At 53.9% G+C, this 16,387-nt stretch overlaps 1 protein-coding gene across 2 annotated transcripts in view; it reads right to left on the reverse strand.

The window, feature by feature from the left end:
• Positions 1-1,178: 1,178 nt before the first annotated feature.
• The window catches only part of NDUFA10 (NADH:ubiquinone oxidoreductase subunit A10), a 49,708-nt gene continuing 34,499 nt past the window's right edge, over positions 1,179-16,387 (reverse strand). For both annotated transcript variants that reach the window (XM_007184841.2, XM_007184840.2), the window contains one exon: positions 1,179-1,616. In XM_007184841.2, the coding sequence (XP_007184903.1) occupies positions 1,548-1,616 (69 nt within the window). In that variant the 3' untranslated portion in view covers positions 1,179-1,547. The remainder of the gene's footprint in view (positions 1,617-16,387) is intronic.

Genomic DNA, 16,387 nt, shown 5'->3' on the forward strand with positions numbered 1-16,387 from the left:
CCTCTGGCCACACACACGGCGACCCCGGCGGGAGGGACGCTGCAGGGCGGCGGCGAGAGAAGGGACGCGCTGGCCCGTTACAGCCCAGACGCCAGAGCAGCCAAGACAATTGAACGTGGTCCCCTCTTCCGTCCTGCCCTCTCTAAGGGCCTGTGAGGCGCCCGGGCCGCGAGACTGCAGGACTGGCCCCACGCCTGGCGCGCTTTCAGTCAGCGGTGAAAGCGCTTCGTGTTTTAGTGAAATGCAAAATGTCGCCCACTTAAATCCGGACTCCAACTCGGAAACTGCTGGGAAGCTTTACGTTCAGTTCTTAAAATCCAAAGAGAGAGAGAGGGAGAGACGGGCGAGGGGAGGGAGGGAGGGAAAGGAAGGATGGCGCGGGACCGGCGGGGGCTCTAACACAGCCGCACCCGAGGGCACCTTCCACGGTGAGGGCGCCGTCTCGCCTGCGCCGCCCGGGACGGAAGCCACTGGCCACGTGGCTTCCGAGCACCTGCGCTGGGGCCAGTGCAACCGAGGAAGTGAATTTTAATTCATTTACATTTAAATGGACACGCGCGGCTCGGAGTGACCATGCTGAACACAGTGGAGCTCCACAGTAGAAAACCCAATTTAACAGGATTCACAACCTACAGCTTAACTCCGGAACTAAAACGCGCACCTCAATAACTGGCCTTCAGGACATCTTACTTTTGTTTCCTAAGTTTCAACTGAGGTGAATAAACAAGTGTGATTTTCTCTCACATGACTCGTTTTTGATCGACAACTTGATTTTTAGGTAATAAAGAGAGTATATTGTTTTGCTTTCGTGTTTTATCCCACTGACATTCTGTGCTTGAATCTCCCCTCAGAGGAAGGGGTCACAAGACCAGCTGATGACGGTCATCACAGGAGACTTCCAAAATCTCTTTCACAACAAATACTCTGCTCTATAAATCTAGGGTAATTGCTTCCTCTTTTTGGTATTTGCTCTTTGCTTTTTTCCTTCTTCTCTAACGTAGTAGTTACATTCTAAAACAAAAAGAAGAAATGCTTCAGAAAAACTCTTCAATCCTAATATATGTCTTGATCAGACCAAACCACATCAAAGCAAACTGTTGGCTAATGGTAAGCGTGTGTGCATACACACGTATGTGACACGTATGCGTGTGGGGGGGCAGATGTATAATGGAGAGGAGTGCCATAGAAACGGTTTTATTTCTTGAAGTCTGAACACACAATGTACAAAACCTGCGTGACACAGAGCACGACTGTGATGAAATGAGATTCTCCAAGTGATACCTGCTCTTTCACAGCAGACTGTTTCTCCCCAGTGATCATTATCCCAGAATAAAGCTGGAGGGCCCCCCCCCTTAAATGGGGGTGCCTCCTTCCACTCCCGTAACTACACTGCAGGGCAGACTGATGTTTGCTGGGCCGTCTCTTCCACTGCGCAACTTCAGGATCATTCGCTCCCACCCCCAACTTTAAGCTGCGTGGTGTCCAGGGGAGTCAGGCGGCCTGGGTGCAGCTTCATCCTTGCGAGGCAGCTTCCACGGAGGCGGCCGTCACTTCAGCCAGATCCACTTGTCCCCCACGTCCTTGTTGTACCCAGGGCTGTACCTGCGGCCCGGCAGCTGCGGGAGGGAAAGCCGTGGTCACCAGCAGTTTACAGCGTACGTCCGTCCCCCCAGCTCACCTAACGGCTTCCTCCACTCCATCCCTCACCTCCCCGCACCGGCGGGGCCTGCTTCTCGTGGTCCCGCTCTAAGGGTGAGGGGTCCTGCGGAATGAAGCACAACACGACCCTGCCCTCGGGAGCTTCCATGCTGCTGGGGGTGCTACAAACACGCCAGTGGCCAACCCAAGTGTCCACGCTGCTGTCGGAAGGGTGGCCATGGAGCTGCGGGCAGAAGTGGCACTGACCTAGGGGAGATGTCTCAGCCCCTCTCTCTGCCCCACCTGCCCGTCTCCTGCCAGCACCTCCTGCCATGGACCCCACCACAAATCGGGGGCAGGGGCCCCAGGGGCGCAGGGCAGACACAGGGTGGACCTGGAGGGGCACAGAGGCTCCCTCACACGGCCGGGAGGGCTCCCAGGGGAAGGGAGCCTGCGGCGAGGGCGAGGGGTCCACAGGCTGGGATGGAGCGTCACGGGGCCGGCCTCCACCGTGGAGCGTGGAAGCCTGGCTCTGAAGGCCAGGCTAGGAGGAGTCTTGCGTAGGCCGGGCGGGGAACAGGCAAGCACAGTGACATTCATCCAGTTACACAATGGGGACAAAATACGGAGTTTTCTTTTTCCTACTTTCCAGTTAATGTGGTCCAACAGTAGATACGTACACACTACATACTACACACAAAAATCTTCCACACTTTGCCCTTAAGAACAAGTACTAAGCAGTTTAAAAAAGAAATCAGCCTTTCCTCGATTCTCCTCAGCAGAGGGCCTTCATTACCAGCCACGCCGAGGTGGAGGCAGAGGCTTCAGTGCAAGGAGGGGGGTCACAGTCACCCCCGAGGCCAGACACGGCCCCGCCTGGACACTCCCCGCGGCCACACTACCCATCCCGGCACTGAGCCTGCGTCCCCTCTGGCCGGTGCACAGGCCTGCAGTGGGCGTGCGCGGCTGCAGGGCGCTGAGAGAAGCGGGGACCTGCACGTGGGGAGGACAGACGTGCAGGCTGACCACAGCTTCCTGCCCTGGGAGCCTCTGGGCACAAGGTCTCGCCCAGGTGCCAGGAGCATCCTGGTACACAACAGGGGAAAAAGAAAACAGCCGGCTCCCCCAGGAGTCATCCTCTTGGGCGGAGACTGGGAAGGGAGCCAGTGGCGCACGACAGCCCAGGGTGCCCGCCAAGGGGGAGCCGGTGGGGAGTGCACACGGAGCAGCAGAGTCCGGGGGTGGGAGGGTGGGGACGCCTGGCGTGGCCACCGCAGGAGCGGGAGACAGGAGTGGCAGGAGGACCCCGGGAGTGAGATCGGCACCCCTGCTCTCCAACTCCGACAGGCTCTCCGGCAGAAGGTGGTCTCCGGGCCAGAAGAGCTGCAGGTGCCGCCCTGCGCTAGGGTCTCAGTGACCTCCACGGGCCTTAAGGGCCCAGGAGAGCCTGGTAACACAGCGGAGCAGGAGCAGGGCAGAGGCGGGTGGCTCCCCCGGGAGGCGAGCACCCAGGTCGGCTCCGAAGCAGAGTGGGAGCTGCGCGTGGGCCGCTGCGGGGAGACCACCAGCGGGCAGCGGGGAACTGGGCCGGTGGCCGAGAAGGCAGGGCTGTGCTGGAGACCCGGCTGCACAGCCACCGCCCAGCAGCTCGAGGGAGGGGCCGCCATCGCAGCGAGGACGGCGCGGGGGAGAACCGAGGAGAGGAGACGCCCAGAGCCTGTGAGCAGGGGGCGCTGTGTGCGGAGACGGGGTGTGAGCAGAGCCTCTGTGCCCAGGGGGCACTGAGATCGCAAAGTCCCCCCACAGACTCCCACGCCCTCACCCCCAGACCCTGTGCCTGTGCAGACATGATTAAGCCGGGACCTCGAGGCGGGGAGACCGCCCTGGACTGACAGGTGGGCCCAGGGTCATCATGAGGGTCCTGGGAGAGGGTCAGATCAGGAGATGCGGTGGCAGAAGCAGAGGTCAGCCTGACCGGGGACGGGAGCCAAGGCACGAGGGGCCTCCAGAAGCTGGAAAGGAAAGAAGCAGAGGCTCCCCAGAGCCCCAGTGGAAGCACAGCGCCACGCCTGGGTTTGTGCTCTGACCCCCAGACTGGAAAATGACACGGGCACCTTCTCACCCGCTCAGCCTGTGGCCGCTAGTTACAGCTGCTACAGAAAACTCATGCAGCACGTTCTGCGTTTCATGACGGAGACACTGCGAGTGTCTGTACAACGAGAGAGAGGCCGCGCTGAGGCCGTGGGAGAGCGGCCACCCTCTGGGAATGAGAACCAGGACGGGGGCAGAGTGGCCACAAAGCAGGAGCCGCGGGTGCATCTCCCCATGTGGTCTCTCCCCATCCACAAAGACGTTCCCAGCCAACTGCTATGAATACACAACTGCTGTAGCAAGAAAAGAGCAATCTTAATTTTTATCACTCCGTAATTTTTATCACACCAGAAAGTGATTTCTTTTCATCGGAAAGGTTTTCAAGCTTCACCGACACCAGCAAACTGGCACCGGGCCAGCCCCCAGCACTTGCTGAGGAAGGGCCGGGGAGGCCACAGTTTGGCTCTGCTGTCTTCTTTGCAAACCAAATTTTAAACCACAGAGCAGAAAATAAAAACCCGCAGAATGTGGAACTGCCGAGTGCAGCCAGCGTCTATCAACTGCATCACAAAATCTGCTCTCTGGACCTCTTGGGGCAGCACCTAACTGGCCTTTGTTACCCAGACAAGGGTCCCCAGACCCTCAGGGTTCCCTTTCAGTGCAGTTAAGCCAACAGAGAACCCCAGGAGGGTTCCCATTTGGGATGTTTCACAATGAGAATGCAAAAAAAAGCTTCTTCCTTTTCATCTCTTCATATCTGCATCAGCTCCTTTAAGTCAACCCTCAACCCTCCCAACCCCAGTCCACCACATTCACCACTTGAGAAAACACGCTCTGTGGCCCTGTGGGGACGGAGTGGCCCAGGACCTCCTGGCGGGAGCATCCCTCAGAAGCCGACGCGGGCACCTCGTCCGACCGTCAGCACAAGAGCGCGACTCCTGGACGCGGGCCCGCCGTCAGCTTTGCCCTGGGTCAGGCCCGGGAGCCGCAGGCACGGTAGCTCTGAGCTCAGGGTGGTGCGGCTGAAACAACGTGATGCCGCTGAGTTTGACTGTGAGGACATTTTAAACCCTGGGTGAGTTCTGATTTTAGAAAAAGGCGCCCAGCTCTACGCGCTACAGGCCGGGACGGCATGGGTGCCGTGAAGTGGCTCAAGAGGTCCGAGCTCACAGAGGCCGCTCCTCCCAGCCACTGCTGTCACACGCAGCTCAGAGATGCCGGCGCAGGCTTAAACTGCCAGCTGCTTGGACAAAAGCCAGTTGAGAAGAGAAATATATAGGCACTCATCCTCCTGGAGGAAACTGTGAATTCCTTCTACATTTGATACACTGTGTCCTGGCTGCTTTGAGACATGAACAAAAGTCCCTTCTTCTCTAACCTTATAAACTACACAGAATGTATAAACCAGTTGGGAAGTGGGATGGTAGCAGGTGGAAAGTGCTGGAGGAGTGGCGGGGATGGAGAAGTCCTCCCTGAGCGACCCGGTCAGCGGGGAAGAGGACACGGTCAGGAGGAAGGGGCAGCAAGGGTGACAGGATAGGGTGGAACCCGTCCTGCTGGAGCCACTGGGCGTGGAAAGCTGCTCCCTGACGGCCACGACTTCAGTCACCTTGGTCTCCAGCGGCGCCTCGGCCAGCCTCCGGTTCCACAACTAGGGACGGCCCAGGTGAGAGGCCAACCCATGCCAGGTAATGTCTGCAGCTTCCCGCCACGAGGGAGTAATAGGGCCTGGACTCAACCCCTGGCCACACGCCTCTGGAAACTGGACAAACTGAGTGTGCTGGTGGCACTGGGCAGACATGGGCTGAGTGCTAGGGGGAAGGACCTGGGCAGAAAAGAGCCCCGTCAATCCAGCGCGTTCGGTCTCTGGCTGAGCAGCGGGCAGGGTGCGTGGGGCGGTGCGCCCGAGGCGGGTGGAGAGCACCCCAGGCAAAGGACGTCCCAGGGTGTCTCCGGGTGAGCAGTCCAAGAGCTGCCCTGGGGCTGCGTCAGCCAGGGCAGAGGGGCCGCTCACTGCACACACGGGCACTGAGACCCCCGGGACACAGCGGGGACCGTGCTAACCCTTCCCGAGAAGACAGGCTGCTCTAGACCCACCAAAACGGCTAAACATCCAGCCCCCAAAGCTTAAACTGACTTGCAAGGATCTTAACTGCCTGCCAGAAAGGATCCTAACACTCTTCAAAAGAATGAAACAAAACCTAGTGCTCATAAACATAAAAATTCATGATTTATGGCAACCAATGGAAAATTTCTAGACACCTGAAAGAGAAAAATGTAACTTGTAACCAGGGGGAAAAAAAACAAGCAGACTAAGGAAATGACAAAGATGATGGATTAGGAAACAAGGACATTAAAACAGCTATAAAAATAGTCAACGTAATCAAGAAATTAAGTGGAAAAGGAAAATAATGAAGGAACTGGAAAATATAAAAAGAACTTCTAGAGTTTAAAAAAACCCAGGATTCCCGAAATAAAAATTCCACTGGGTAGGTGTGGCAGCCATGCAAATGTGCTGCTCAGATGTCCTGCTGCGAGGAGGCACAAGTGGCCGAGGGCCCAGGTGCTGACCCTCTGGGCCCACTACCCTGTTCACGCCGAGGCCACGCTTCCCACGTAAGGGGCTCAGCCCACGACCAAGAGCAGCAGAGGTTCCATGGCAGCCTATCCGTGGGCCGTGGGCCTCTTTCAGCAGGAGCCTTTGGCTCTAGGACGCCCTGTTGGCCTGGCCAGACCCTTCCTGCACTGTTCCTCCCCAGTCTCCTCCCCTGCCCTCCCCTGTCACAGGGCCAGACCCCTTCCACCTCGGGTCTCATCCCTGCATCCTTCACAGGGGCTTCCCTCCAAAACCTCAGCAGTGCTTAACCCCATCTTGGCTTCTGTTTCTCGGGGGACCCAAACTAACACAATGAATTAATAGCGTACTACATGTAACCACAGAAGAAAACAGCAGTGAACTTGAAGACAGAGCAACAGAAACTATCCCAAACAAAACACAGAGAGAAAAAAGGCCAAAGACAAATGGACAGACTCTTAGTGACCTGTGGGACAGGATCAAGTCATCCAGCATGTATGTCCTCAGAGTCCTCGATGGGGGAGGAAAACAATCTGAAGAAATAACGACCAAACATTTTCCAAATGATAGGCAAACTAGAAACCCTCACATGCAAGAAACTCAATAAACCCCAAGCAGGACAAACAGAGAGAAAACCACAGAAGCACATAATAATTAAATTACTGAAAACCAGTGATAAAGAGAGTAAAGGAAAGTCTTAAAAGCAGCCAGAGAAAAAAGTTCCATTAGGTACAAGGGCCAAAGATAAGAATAACTTCAGATTTCTCATCAGAAACTGTGCAAGCCAGGAATATATGGAGTATCTTCAGTGTTGGCAGAAAACAACTGTCAACCCAGAATTCTATGATGAATGAAAAATCAATCAAAATGAAATGGAAATAAATACATTTCTAAACAACCGCTAATAGAAGTCATCACTAGCAGGCCTGTACTATGACGTCAGCTATTAAAGGGGGCTACTCAGCCAGATGAAACCTGGACCTACACAAAGGAACGGAGCACAGCAGAAACGACAGCTGCAGGAGGAAGGGCAGGAAGGAGGAAAGACTGAAGAAAAAGCTCTAATGAACTGTTTAAAGCCAAAGTAGTAACAGTATATCCTGAGGTTCCTAACATGTGTGGAAGTGAAATACACAAGTGTAACAGCACAGAGGACAGAAAGGGGGAGAGAAGCCCACTGCGAGGGGCTCACATCACATGTGACGTGGCCCGATGCTGGCTTTCTGGGGGACCGTGACAAGGTAAAGGTGTGCACTGCACACCTCACAGCAGTCACTAATGATGAGATACAGAGGTGCAGCTGATAGGTCAACGGAGGGAATAAAACGGAACCACGGAAAACAACCGACTAACCCACAGAAGCCAGGGACAGAGGGAGTAAGACGCTGCCGCAGGGCTGAAATGTGAGCGAGGCAGGTGCAGCAGGTCCCTCAGCTGGAGTGCCTCGCCCCGACCCGGCAGACAGCACACACGTCACGGGCGCGCCCCCTTCGAGGGATGACCTCCTCCGTGCCGCTACTTCACTTTCTGCCCAGACAATGTCTCACTCTCCCAGCCCCAGCTGCTACCCCACGCAGTTATCTACCAGTTAGAGAATCACTCCCAGGAAAGAAGTCCCATAAGAAAACTGCCGCTTTATGAAAACTCACAATTCGGTAGGAAAGAACATTCAGTGAGTCTGATGACTCGACGCCCTTGGAAACACCATTCGGGAGAAAGCCGACCAAACCCCCCCTGCTCAGCCCCCATCAGACAAATCGAGGGTCCTCACGGGCCCACAAGCGACCCTCCTGGACGTGCGGCTGACCCGCTACCCCCGGCACTCGCTGCCCGAGCTGGCTGCCCTTCCTGGAGTGCCCTCCTGAGCACCTACCTCTTCCTCCTGAACGTCTGCCCTAAACGAGGCCCGCTCCTCCGCGACACCTCTGCTCAAGCTGAGGGAGCCAGCACCACCCCGGGAACTCCCGAGTCCACCGTCCCATCCTCTGGGCACCCACCTTGGTGACACCCGCCGCCATCAAGATGGACCTGGATCCTAGAGGGCGGCCTGCCTACCAGTCCCATTCCCAGCACCGCCTTGGGATCGGACACGTGAGGTCAGCAGGCAGGCACTGTCTCCGAGGTAGAGGATGTTAAGTGACGCGCTCGAGGTCAGCGGGCGAGAAGGGGCAGGCTGGCACCCGAGCCCAGATGCTCTGACCCCCGAATCCAGGAACGTCTTGCCCGCCGCCCCCTGCGGATATCCGCTGCGTTAAATGGTACGTCTCCGTGCGCCGTTAACGCGTGAAGTCCCTGCGCCGCGCGGCGCTTTCCCCTCCTGTCCGCGGTACACACTGAGCTCTGCCGCTGGGAGACTGCAGGACGCGTGTCAGGGTCCAGTCCACAACCACCCTGCCCGGGGAAGGCTGCTGCCCCGCTTTTCCTGCCCTTTTACGTGTGCCTCAAAGAACTACCCGGGGAGCGGGGGGCACTGTCATTTCTTAGCATCACCTCAGGGACAGTCAATGATGCTCGGGGTTTCCTGGTTGAAAGAGTTTTCCTGGAGGACTAAATATATGTAGTAATTCTAGCATCAAATCCTGTATTGTATTACTGTAAAAAGGTGAATTTTTTTAAAAAGGATGGAATAACGCCTTGCCTCTTCTGGATCTGCTTCACTCCGCTGGAGCAATAAATGGTAATATTAGGTACTATTGACTCTGCTCCCTCTAGATGCACCAAGGAGCTGAAAACTACTAAATAATTGTGGGGTGGCTCGGGGATTCCAATTTCCCACCCCTGTTACTCATTATTACATACAAATGCTGATGAGCCCTGCTAAGAATTTCTCATTAATTTTAAAGAAGAGCACCAGAGAAATTATTTATTAAAGTCACTTCTTTGATATACAATTTCCCCAATTTTCCATTACCATTAAACATAAATCAAGTATAAAAAAATGAAATCAACTTCCAAAAAATCTTATTTTATCAAAGTCCATTTTCAAAAACAATCTTTTTATTTTAAAAATAAGTGCCTCCTATTTTTAGCACACAAACACCACAGCCTATTACAAATACATCCACATTGAGGTCCTGTCTTCACGCCACAAGCGTCATAACATCATATACTTTAAATGTCTTAATCCCATTTAACTCATATTAACTGTGAAAAAGAAAAGCTCCTAACTCAAGCGCTCATTCAAATACCTGAAAGCAGGATGTGTCTTAAAAATTCTAAAACCAAAGTAATGACTGGACACACGCAAAGTCCAGGCACCCCTGGTGGGTCAGGGTGCGTGTGAAATGCTACCCTATCATTTCGCACCAGCAGGTCCCTGTGAAAGCCTGCAACTGCACACAAATCAGTGCACCTGGTAAAAAGTCTACCTTTATATACTAACTTTCTTCTCCAAGGGACATACGTTATTTTCTGTACGCAGAAATATAAACAATGGGACATGGAGACGAACACTGAACTTCAATCATGAGCTTTCCAAGGAGCACGCAGTGAGGGCAGAGGGGTGCATGCCTCTTCCAGCCACAACTAATGAAGGACAGACTGAAGACATTTAGCACCTACTTTCACGTTAAACGGCTTCTAAACTGAGAATTTGTATGTTAACATAAAAGACAGACACCAAATTAAGTTCTAACTAAGAGTTGAACATCGAGAGGAAACATGAAACGACCAAGTCTGTACCTTTCTTCTTCGGCAGGTTTAGATACATTGATCCGAAGGCTTTTCTGTTTATTGCAAGTTTGTCTTTATTAAGGTGAACTTCGTAAAGGCAAGAACATACAGTGTTAACATATTAAAGTTATTAAACATCTCTATTTTAAAAAATGGTAAAGAAGAACTTGATACGGAAAATGAAAATAGTAACCTGAGATAGTAAAGAAATAAAAATAGCAGGAGAGAAAACCGAAGATCCTGTTGTCCTAGCAACTAACTGTCTTGGACAAGATCGGATTCATGGAAGGAACACAGTATCTTAATAGCATCTGGCCTCCTTAAATTGGAAAGAGATGGAGTCGGTAAAGTGGAGACTGAGTCACAGTTTGTCTACCCCGAGGGAGGGCTGCACAGTAATAAAAAGTGACCTGGCACAGTGCCTGAAAAATGACTTAAAAAAATTAGCAGGCGCTCATGCACACATTCAGTATTTATATGAATCTGTCTATAGGGTCACTTCCAAATACAAAATCGGAGGGGCTGTGTGAATGGAAAATGCGTTGACAAATGCTTCTCAGGCTCCGGGTACTCAGGCCCCTCTGAGATCCCTGGGCAGTCCCTGGAGACCAGATGGGAGGCTGAAGGCCAGCAGGACCCCAGCCAGTCCAGCCACAGGACTGAGCCAAACGCCCAGGCCACCGGATCAACCAAACAAAACCAAACCGACGTTAAAAGTCCTTCTGTTCCTATGAAAACCCGAGATCCTTTCTCTCCAGAAAAGGTCGCTCTGCACTAGTGGAGGCCCCAGGGCCACAACACAGCTGAAGGGGCAGTGCTGACACGTGAGCTATGCCGCGAGCCCGGTCTGCACGGGAGGCCCCGCACCCCGCCCGGGAGCTGGGCGTGAAGGGCTGCCTGCCATGGGCGGCAGACGCCGTGGCCTCACCTGCCCTCCCGGAGCCGCGGGGCCTCGCCTACAAGCGGCGATGAGAACCCTCGTGCCGTCCTGTGGGCGCAGCGCGAGGCCCGCCCACACGGGTGCTCCAAGCTGGCCAGCGAGGCCACCTCCTCGTCAGCCTCCTGCCCCTCCCGTCCCGTGCCCTCAGGCCCGCTCCCACCAGGACGCTCCGGCCTCACCCTCAGGCCGGCCTCCCCGACTCCCGCCTGCTCCCGCCGCCCCAGGTGCCCCGGGTGCCCCAGGTGTGGGGAGCCGCCTTCCCGACCCGCCCTCCAGCCCGCTTCCGCCCGCACACCGCCTCCTACCAGCGTCGCCCTGAGCTGGCCCCCGAACCTCACCCCCTTGCCTCGCCTCTCAGGTTCTCCCCACAGGGCTCCTTGCGGCCAGTGATTCTGAACAAAGCCCGCAGCTCACCCCAGGGGGCCCCCCTAAGCCCCGTCCCTGCAGCGAGATTCAGGATCCCCGAGGCCGGGAGCCCCCGGGACCGGCCTCGGTTCTCAGTCCTCGGCGCTCCCCCTTCCCTTCACAAACACGCGCCCCAGAGCCACCACACCAGCCCCCCCGCCCGCGGCAGCCCCGTCCCGGCGGCCTCAGCCCTCACGACGCTGCTCCTCTCGGAGAAGACCCAGGCCCCCAGGCCCCCAGGCCCCCGGCGACTCGGCTCACCCCTCGTCCTGAAATCCCAACGCCCGGGCCACCGCCATGAAGCCCTCTCCCCCGTCGGCCCCCAGCGGGAACCGCGTCGCATCCCGTGTCCACGTGTCTGTCGCTCCCGCTGGTCGGTGACTCTCCAGAGCTCTGTGTCCTTAGAGCAGCGTCTGGCACGGAGAGTGCAACCAATGGGCACCGGATGAATACACAGGACAGGGGAGCGCCCAGGGCCTCTTCCTGGCTCTGCAGCGTGACAAGCGTGGCCACCACGGAAACATATCACGCTGCACGCTGCAGAGACAGAAACCAGGCGCTCAACTCTGGGGCTGCAAGAGCTGAGAGGCCCCATGAAGAAGTTCCCGGAAAAACAGGCCCCTTCCCAGGATATGGGCTACCTGTTGGGGCATAAGTGATGCAGACCGCGTGCCCAAATGTCAGCGTGGACCTAAAAACTACACAAGGGCAAGCAAAAGAAAAAATTACAAAAGCCCAAGAGGCAAAATGAGTTGTCTGGACCCTGTGACCTGGACACTTCCCAGCTCAGGCCCTGGTGCCCCTGAGTCTGTCCAGCCTCTAAAGGAAAGATATCCATAAACCAGTGTGCCTGACGGTCTGCAACGAAAGGCCACTGTTGCACAAGCAACTCCCCCTCTTAGGAATCCCCTGCGCCCCCATATCGCCCCCATTGCCACCAGCATCCAGTTCAGAGCACACCCAGGTGTGGTCTACACTGCTCCCCACTCTCTTCCTAGGACCATACATGTGAGTCTGAAAGTCGTAAGACCAACACCCACGTCCATCACAGGGACCTCAGGTGCCCGCTCTCCTGTCCCGCAGTCACAGCCCTTCCCCTGTGGACCCTCTTTCGTTTGAATCCTTCAACAATAGTTTAGTTTTGAAAACCTAGGGAGTAAGAACAAATCTGGCTACACAGGGAACGGCGAGGTTGCCCCGGGAGACAGCAGCTGCGAGGAAGGAAGGTGAGCTTGTCCTGGTCACAGCCATGCCCCCGTCGTTGCTCACCCACACCCTGAAGCTCTGCTTCCCCGCCTCCACCTGTGCCCCAGTCAACAGGTCACCTGTGCCCTGCTACCTTCTCAGCTCACCAGCGCTCTGCCTGCCCCCTGCCTGCCCCTCCACTTCGCCACGTGGACTCTTCCTTTCCTAGAACGTGCCAAGCCTGCCTCTACCTCCCAACCCCGCCCCCTCCCCACAAGTGTAGCCGGGACACCCACGCCTTCTGGTACCCAAGGCCTCTCTCTACAAAACAGCTCCCACCCGAGACGGCTTTACTTCCGCCCCACAGCACTCCGAGGCCCCCCTACGTATCTGGTGATCGCTGGCCCATTCCTCCCCCTGCTCTGTCTTATTCCCCAATATCCCCAGTGCTCAGGACAGCGCCTGCAACAGAACGCAAGCATTTGCTGAGTGGCAAGTGACTCGATGTAGAACACGGCCTGAGGTGACCCCGCTGGGGCGTGTCTGCAACGTCAGGCTCAGCAGCACGTGCGCGGGGTGAGCCGCCATCCCTCGTACCACTCAGTGCTCTCCAGACGCCCGAATAGCTCTCCCGGACAGAACCCTCCCACCACCGCACAAGCCTTTTATCTTCTGCGTTTCCCTCCTACGCCTTCAACGCTGGGGACTGAAAGATTTCTCCACCCCGGGGGTTCACTGAGCAAATACATACTGAGCAAAGGGAGACACAGGGCTCCCCACTTGGACCCTCTGTGGAAGGGACATGAGAAGAACCAGCACCAAATCAGCTTTCAGATCATACAGAGAAACAGACGCCTTCCATTTCCAGCAAAACAACAGCCCGATACCCTGAAACACCTCTTGATATAAAACCTCTAGAAATGCTTTTAAATGCACTGATGGGCTCTGCGAGAAATCACAAGGGGCTGAAATGAAGAGCGAGCTGGAAACCAGAGGGAGAGCTGCAGCCTCCGCCGCCCCGGGGCATCTGCAGAGTGGCTGGGAGGCAAGGCAAAGCGGCGCCCGTGCAGGGGGACACCCGTGACGCCCCTCTGCATGTAGGTGCAGCTCCGAGGGCGCACCCTCAGGGGAAGGCGGGAGGGAAGAAAGCGCCCTGAGGGCAAGGGGGTCTCAGCGGGTGTCTTAAGAATTCACACCCTCAGCCTGTCCTCACACAAGTGTGGGGTTCCAATCCTCACCATCCGGGGCCTGGAATCCCACAGGCAGCAAAGGAAGCTGAAATCCCGGCTCCTCCTGAATCTCAGGGCCTGGAGGCGGCAACAGTCCTTCCAGGAGCAGGGCTGTCAGCGTTACCAAACAACACAGGATGCCCCGCAAACGAAATATTTGGGGCGTGCTTACACCGAGAGAGTCTGGGTTCACCTGAAATCAAACGTCCCTGGGCATCCTGTACTGAGGAGGGGCCCAGGGATAAATACCCACGAAGCATGAACTCAGTGTCCAAAGTCTCCAAAATGCAGAAGGAAATAAGCGACCATGGGTAAGAATCAGAGGAAACAATAAACAACAGAGTCAGACAGGCCTCCAGCCCTGAGATCACACACAGCAGATAGTGACTACATTTAAGACGTTTAAAGCAAGAGAAGAAACTGAAAACAGAAGCAAGGAATAAGATCCTACCAACAAATCCGAAAGTACCCACGTAACAAAAAAGAAATTTAAATCTAGACCTATCTTGGTTAAACTCTAAAACATCAAAGACAGGAAGAGTAGAAAGTTCCTGAAAGAGAAAAGGAGACCATAATATTTCATTAAAAAAAACAAAAGGAAGCAGACACTTCTGGGGAAGAAACTGTCATAAAGGGACTTCCCTGGTGGTGCAGCGGTTAAGAATCCACCTGCCAATGCATGGGACACAGGTTCGAGCCCTGGTCCGGGAGGATCCCACATGCCGCGGAGCAACTAAGCCCGTGCATCACAACTACTGAGCCTGCGCTCTAGGGCCCACAAGCCACAGCTACAGAGCCCAAGTGCTGCAACTACTGAAGCCCGCACACCTAGAGCCTGTGCTCCACAACAAGAAGCCCACGCACCGCAACAAAGAGTAGCCCCTGCTCGCCACAACTAGAGAAAGCCCGTGCGCAGCAACAAAGACCCAATACAGCCATAAATTAATTAATTAATTAACTAATTAATTAATTAATTATTTTTTAAAAAAGAAGAAACTGTCATAAATTCTTATTGCTGGGGTGTTTATGGCCATGAACATATGGAAAATACCACTTGCACCTGCATAAACAATTAGTATCACAAATTTTCTTACCTCCCGTTTGTTCCCCTAGAAACAAAATTGTTCTTCTGATGCAAGCTTCTTGTTGCCCCTCCCTTTCCCTTCTGAAGTTAACCATGTAAGCGTCTAATTTTAGCCATTTACCACCTACTTATTTTGTAATTCCCCATATGCATATGAATAAGTTTTGGTTTACTTTTTCTGTGTTTAAAGAAAAAAAAAACACCAAAGGTCATTGCATGACTTCTTTTTCCAAGAATTAGAAGTGTTAGCCAATAATTTCCAGCCACAAAGTATCAACAAGTTCCATATCCACTATAAAATACGCATGCGATCTAATGGATGTATTATGAGAACACCAGCCTCCTCACGCTTCCCAAGCATCTCCATAAGCACAGGGCAAGTGCACTTCAAGCTTCTTACGAAATCATGAAGTGTGTTTCTACTAAGTTTATTACCCTTATTATATTAATCAGGGTGATACAGTTGACCCCTGAACAACGTGGGTTGAACTCTGTGGGTCCACTTATCTGTGGATATTTTTCGATAGTGAACACTACCGTACTACCCGGGCCCTGGGTGGCTGAATCCACGGACACGGGGGAACCACAGACCGTGGATACGGAGGCCCGCCTGTAAGTTATATGCCCCCACGTTGTTCAAGGGTCAACTGTATAAACTTTTCACGTCGTCAGTGGAGTTTGGCTAAAACATACTTAACATTAAAAATTTTTTTCCTAGAAAATGAGGAACCAGGGAAACAGATTCTACAGACCACTGCCATAAAAACGCACCCCGTCAAGCCCCCTTATTCCAGGAAATAAATGGCCACAAAACACCCTCCGCTCTGATACTGAACCAGTCCTTCTCTAAAAGAAACAATTCCTTAAGATGTTCCCAAACCGCTCGCTCCCTCCCTGCAGGGAACCAACCAGCATCTGGGTGTCTGAGAGACACACCAGCCTCCCTGCCTCACCGGCTGCTCGCCTGGGCGTTTCTAGAAATACGCTCTGCAGCATGGCCAGGGAACCTTCTCTGAGGAGTAACAAACCTTTCCAGCTACAAACAGCTGCAAAAGACACTCACAGAAGGGCTTTATTCATTCGTCTTTATCCCTCACAACACACCTTCTAGAGGGAAATTTGGTAATAACTGTTGCTCATGTCTTTAACATTCAAGAGAAATTCTGTGAATGAAGAAATATAGCCACTATTATTTACATTCTAATTTCAATTTATCATTTTTTAAAATATCAAGCAACTAAATTTCCTTTCAAAAAACAGCATTCCTCTAAATAGTCACATAATTTTTACCCCACAGACAAATATAAAGGCTATGGCAGGCATGGTGACTTCTGGAAAGGGGGAAAGAGCAAACACACAGTGGAGAGACCTGACAGACACACCTCAGCCAGGTGTCAACATCAACACCAGCAGTGATGCGTCACGTTGATGGTACTTCAACCCTGTGGTCTTTCTCCCCCAAACGCACACATCCAGGCTAATTGTAAGAAAAACACCAGACAAACTCCAATTGATGGACATTCTATAAAACACCTGACCAGGACTCCTCAAAACTGTCAGAATCACTA

This window comes from Balaenoptera acutorostrata, chromosome 8, assembly GCF_949987535.1.
Source record: "Balaenoptera acutorostrata chromosome 8, mBalAcu1.1, whole genome shotgun sequence".
NCBI classification, from domain to species: Eukaryota; Metazoa; Chordata; class Mammalia; order Artiodactyla; family Balaenopteridae; genus Balaenoptera; species Balaenoptera acutorostrata.